The sequence below is a fragment of the Centroberyx affinis genome, unplaced genomic scaffold, assembly GCF_046629955.1.
Source record: "Centroberyx affinis isolate AG114_WGS23_722 - 3 ecotype Tasmania unplaced genomic scaffold, CSIRO-AGI_Caff_v1 ptg005789l_1, whole genome shotgun sequence".
Classification (NCBI taxonomy): Eukaryota; Metazoa; Chordata; class Actinopteri; order Beryciformes; family Berycidae; genus Centroberyx; species Centroberyx affinis.
The window spans coordinates 58,343-64,342 of NW_027282936.1; the positions used below are offsets into that span (position 1 = coordinate 58,343).

General features: G+C 42.7%; 1 protein-coding gene across 1 annotated transcript in view; it reads right to left on the minus strand.

The window, feature by feature from the left end:
• The window catches only part of LOC139667831 (piezo-type mechanosensitive ion channel component 1-like), a 46,243-nt gene extending 40,258 nt beyond the window's left edge, over window positions 1-5,985 (minus strand). Inside the window, 4 exon segments of the mRNA XM_071547304.1 lie at window positions 2,789-2,885; window positions 3,799-4,009; window positions 5,341-5,497; window positions 5,778-5,985. Of these exon segments, the coding sequence (XP_071403405.1) occupies window positions 2,789-2,885; window positions 3,799-4,009; window positions 5,341-5,497; window positions 5,778-5,985 (673 nt within the window).
• Window positions 5,986-6,000: the final 15 nt, after the last annotated feature.

Consider the following 6,000-nt stretch of genomic DNA (forward strand, 5'->3'; position numbering starts at 1 on the left):
GTTGTAGTGTGTTGTGTTGTGTTGTGTTGTTGTGTGGTGTGTTGTGTTGTGTTGTGTTGTGTTGTGGTGTTGTGTTGTGTTGTTGTGTTGTGTTGTGTTGTGTTGTGTTGTGTTGTGGTGTTGTGTTGTGTTGTAGTGTGTTGTGTTGTGTTGTGTTGTGTTGTAGTGTGTTGTGTTGTGTTGTGTTGTATTGTAGTGTGTTGTGTTGTGTTGTATTGTAGTGTGTTGTGTTGTGTTGTGTTGTGTTGTGTTGTGTTGTAGTGTGTTGTGTTGTAGTGTGTTGTGTTGTGTTGTAGTGTGTTGTGTTGTAGTGTGTTGTGTTGTGTTGTGTTGTGTTGTAGTGTGTTGTGTTGTAGTGTGTTGTGTTGTGTTGTGTTGTGTTGTAGTGTGTTGTGTTGTAGTGTGTTGTGTTGTAGTGTGTTGTGTTGTGTTGTGTCGTGTTGTGTTGTGTTGTGTTGTAGTGTGTTGTGTTGTGTTGTGTTGTGTCGTTTCGTGTCGTGTTGTGTCGTGTCGTGTTGCAGTGTGTTGTGTTGTAGTGTGTCGTGTCGTGTCGTGTCGTGTCGTGTCGTGTCGTGTCGTAGTGTGTTGTGTTGTAGTGTGTTGTGTTGTGTCGTGTCGTGTCGTGTTGTGTCGTGTCGTGTTGTAGTGTGTTGTGTTGTAGTGTGTTGTAGTGTGTTGTGTTGTAGTGTGTTGTGTCGTGTCGTGTCGTGTCGTGTTGTAGTGTGTTGTGTTGTAGTGTGTTGTGTCGTGTCGTGTCGTGTTGTGTTGTGTTGTGTTGTGTTGTGTTGTGTTGTAGTGTGTTGTGTTGTAGTGTGTTGTGTCGTGTCGTGTCATGTCGTGTCGTGTCGTGTCGTGTCGTGTCGTGTCGTGTCGTGTCGTGTTGCAGTGTGTTGTGTTGTAGTGTGTTGTGTCGTGTCGTGTCGTGTCGTAGTGTGTTGTGTTGTAGTGTGTCGTGTCGTGTCGTGTCGTGTCGTGTCGTGTCGTGTCGTGTCGTGTCGTGTCGTGTTGTAGTGTGTTGTGTTGTAGTGTGTTGTGTTGTGTTGTGTTGTAGTGTGTTGTGTTGTGTCGTGTCGTGTCGTGTTGTGTTGTAGTGTGTTGTGTTGTAGTGTGTTGTGTCGTGTCGTGGCGTGTCGTGTTGTGTTGTGTTGTAGTGTGTTGTGTTGTGTTGTGTTGTAGTGTGTTGTGTTGTGTTGTGTTGTAGTGTGTTGTGTTGTGTTGTGTTGTAGTGTGTTGTGTTGTGTTGTGTCGTGTCGTGTCGTGTCGTGTCGTGTTGTAGTGTGTTGTGTCGTGTCGTGTCGTGTCGTGTTGTGTTGTGTTGTAGTGTGTTGTGTTGTAGTGTGTCGTGTCGTGTCGTGTCGTGTTGCAGTGTGTTGTGTTGTAGTGTGTTGTGTTGTAGTGTGTTGTGTTGTAGTGTGTTGTGTCGTGTCGTGTCGTAGTGTGTTGTGTTGTAGTGTGTCGTGTCGTGTCGTGTCGTGTCGTGTCGTGTCGTGTCGTGTCGTGTCGTGTCGTGTCGTGTCGTAGTGTGTCGTAGTGTGTCGTGTCGTGTCGTGTTGTGTTGTAGTGTGTTGTGTTGTAGTGTGTTGTGTCGTGTCGTGTCGTGTCGTGTTGTGTTGTAGTGTGTTGTGTTGTGTTGTAGTGTGTTGTGTTGTGTCGTGTCGTGTCGTGTCGTGTCGTGTCGTGTCGTGTCGTGTCGTGTCGTGTCGTGTCGTGTTGTAGTGTGTTGTGTTGTGTTGTGTTGTAGTGTGTTGTGTTGTAGTGTGTTGTGTTGTGTTGTGTTGTAGTGTGTTGTGTCGTGTCGTGTCGTGTCGTGTCGTGTCGTGTCGTGTCGTGTCGTGTCGTGTCGTGTCGTGTCGTGTTGTGTTGTAGTGTGTTGTGTTGTGTGGTGTTGTGTTGTGTTGTAGTGTGTTGTGTTGTGTTGTAGTGTGTTGTGTTGTGTTGTGTTGTGTTGTGTTGTATTGTAGTGTGTTGTGTTGTGTCGTAGTGTGTTGTGTTGTGTTGTGTTGTGTTGTAGTGTGTTGTGTTGTAGTGTGTTGTGTTGTGTCGTGTCGTGTTGTGTTGTAGTGTGTTGTGTTGTGTCGTGTTGTGTTGTGTTGTGTTGTGTTGTGTCGTGTTGTGTTCTAGTGTTGTGTCGTGTTGTGTTGTAGTGTGTTGTGTCGTGTCGTGTTGTGTTGTAGTGTTGTGTCGTGTCGTGTTGTGTTGTAGTGTGTTGTGTTGTAGTGTGTTGTGTTGTAGTGTGTTGTGTTGTGTTGTGTCGTGTTGTGGTGTTGTGTCGTGTCGTGTTGTGTTGTAGTGTGTTGTGTCGTGTCGTGTTGTGTTGTAGTGTGTTGTGTTGTGTCGTGTCGTGTTGTGTTGTGTTGTGTCGTGTCGTGTTGTGTTGTAGTGTTGTGTCGTGTCGTGTTGTGTTGTAGTGTGTTGTGTCGTGTCGTGTTGTGTTGTAGTGTTGTGTCGTGTCGTGTTGTGTTGTAGTGTGTTGTGTTGTGTTGTGTTGTAGTGTGTTGTGTCTTGTCGTGTCGTGTTGTGTTGTTGATTGATGTTGTGGACAGCTTAGTTTACCATGGCTGCAAATCCTTAGTGGGACAATAAAGTTGAGTTGAGTTGAGTTGAAAAATCTAATCAACTGATTCCTGGGCCAAGTCCTATCTGTCCACCAACTTTCAGCCAAAACCGAGATATCATGCTAACAATCTATTACACATATTATTATTATTATTACTATTATACATGTGGGTATGCGGATACATTCTTCACCTGTACATGATAACTGTTCTGCTAAGTGAGTTGTACTTACGGTCATAGTATCCTTTGACTGTGCAAACCAGACTGAAGAGCTGGATCACCCAACAGAAGCCCTTCTGCATCTCCACTACAAACACACACGCCAGGATCTGAAAGGCACACACACACACACACACACACACACACACACACACACTTCTGTTTTGAGTTGCATGTGTGGAGATTTCTTCAGAACCACAGTGTAAAATTTCAGCCAATCTGAGCGTCATTAGGATATTATCAGTAGCACTAATGATGTTTCTACATTAGGGGCAAATGTTGCCCGGTCCACCAGAGGGTGCTGTGATGCAAAAGAACTTGGAAGCCTATGTTGCAAGATTCTGTCTATTTACTCTGCACCACCACTGTTCTGAATCAACATCAATAACCGGTCCACCGGTTCAAGAACCCATGCCACTTGGAACAGAGACTTAAAAATACAATTTCTTGAGCACTGAAAATGTAATGTTTTAGATAGATAGATTAGACTACCCAAAAGTATAGCTAAATTGTTAAGATTAGCTTCACGTTGACAACTTTAAAATGCTGCTTACATGTACATGTATGTCAATAAATCAGTATTAATCTTCCAATAATTTATGAAAAATATAACTCTCTAAATGGGGACAGTTTGCATAATGAGTATGTTTACTTTGATACTCTAAGTACATTTTGCTGCCAATACTTATGTACTTTTACTTAAGTAAGATTTTGAATGGAGGACTTTTACTTGTAATGGAGTATCTTTACATTGTTGTATTGCTACTTTTACTTAAGTAAAAGATCTCAGTACTTCTTCCACCACTGTGTGTGTGTGTGTGTGTGTGTGCATGTGTGTTTATGCATGCGTGCATTTATTTGTCTACTTGACCACAGTAGTCAACACTAACAGTTGTCTTTTCGATGACAGCATTTCCTTGGCTGTAGTCATAGCCACGTGTGTGTGTGTGTGTGTGTGTGTGTTGACTGTATCTGTGGGTGAGCCTGTCCATCTGTCTGGATGTGTGCACATGTGTTACTTACTGACAGCATATTTTTAGATACAATAACGGCCACATTATAGATGATGAGACAGTCCCAGAGGGCGAGGCGGGTCAGCAGGAAGAAGAAACAGGCCAGCAAGTAGCCCAGTCCGAACACAGAGATTCTGGTCGCCCCGGTGATGAAGACCACCGACAGCACAAACCAGAAGAGGTGGCGAAACACCAGAACTTTCGCCATGTCTAGGTAACTCCTGGGAGAGAGAGAGAGAGAGAGAGAGAGAGAGAGATGGGGGTGGGATTAGACACAGTAACAGGAGAGAAAATACATTTTATATATATATATATATTTTTTTTTTTCAAAAACACCACAGCAATGAGTCTCCAAAATAAGAAAAACAGGGATGTCACAGGTTGCCACTTCCAGTTTTGAAACCTAATTTAATTAATAAACAAGGCAACAATAAATATTTTGTCATCTTGTTTTGACTTGCAATGAGTGTGTCTGCAGGTCATTAAAAAGTCAGAAAACAGTTACATTTAAAAATAAGTTACCTAGGTCTTAAAAAGCATTAAAATGTCTTAAATCCAGTTATTAGAGGTCATTAATTTCTTAGCACTGCAGGTCCACTCTTAGATCAAATATCAATCAAATCAAATCAAATATACAGTGTTTGGCACTAATGGATGCAGATGCAGATTTTGTCCTGTTTGGATTTGTGTATTGTGTCTTGTGCTTAGGGGGCTGTGTTTGTATGTTTGTATTTTTGCTGTTTTTCCATTGTGGGATATCTCCTGGAGCGTTATTTGCAGGAGGTTTATGTTTATGTGTGGATGATGTTTATGTTTTTGTTTATGTTCATATTTATGTTTGGATGAGATCTATGTATTGTGCTGTTAGATTATGGTGAATTAACATGCCGGAATGTTTGGTTTGTTGTTAGTTAATGTGTCTGAATAATTCCATGAGGGACGGGTCATGTAAATGACCAGACATGAAAATAAAATATTCATTCATTCATTCATTCATTCTTAGATGAATCCACAACAGGGTTAGTAGCACAATACACATCCTATCTGCTACAGCTGGACTTTATGTCCCTTAACAATTAAGTTCCTGGTGTACTTTTTCTTATACTGCCCATTTATAGTTTCATTAGCTACAGTGTGTTCAACCAGGTTGGTTTTGCCAACTTAAATTCAATTCCAGACAGCATTAAAATGGTCTGAAGGTGATCTAGACTGAAATAGAGATCTATTTTTAGACATTGAGAGAGTGTTGCGCCTTCTTGCTGGAGCATGAATTTCCCTTATAAAGTAAGAGAATCTGAAACCTGCAGATAGCCTGGTAATTGTAGCGTTCTCCTGGGGCCAATCAATGTAATTCGCCAGAAAAATGCCAGACAATGCCAGAACACAGCGGTGAGATGCGTCACTCTCCCAGGTTTAACTAAAGTCTGATCGGAGTGTGACGAACAGACAGATGAACAAACAAAAAAAACAAACAGGGAACAATCCACAGGTTGAACGGTGACAAACCATAGGGTCAGTTATGAATGATTGGTAGATCAGATACTGTAGTTACCTGCAGTTGATGAAGTTGGGTGCAGGGTTAAACAGGCGACCGTCCATGGGATCGGGGTCGTCTGTGTTTTCTCCCGCTAGAACCATCCAGTCCTCTTTCTGCTCGCTCTCAAAGACCTTCCACTGCTGGGACGCACACATCAGGAGGACAAAGTCCGCTATGGACACACACAACAGCACAATACACCATTATCATCCCTATCTCCATCACCATCCTCAGAATCTTGAAGCACCGGCCGCTGCCTCAAAGCACACGTTCAACAGTGACAATGAATTATGGCATGTTAATAAAGGGTGATACATGTATTTGACATGGAGTGACAGGGTGGCAAATTGACAAAGGGGTAATTTTGATGAATGATTCAAAAGAATAAATGGTCTGACGCTGACAAAGAGACACATGGACACACACACACACACACACACACAGACAGCGACCTATGAGGTTCCTGGAGTTAGGCAGGGTGTAGAAGTCGGGCAGATAGATCCATTTAATGAGAGCCGAGTTCATCAGCACTGGAGAGTCCCACCGCCATGGGTAGTCTAGAGAGAGAGAGAGAGAGAGAGAGAGAGGGGAAGTAATGGAATAAGTATGGTGTCCCCACACAGTTATTAATGGTCTGTTGATATTATATGTACTTTTCATTTCTGCAATAGTCTA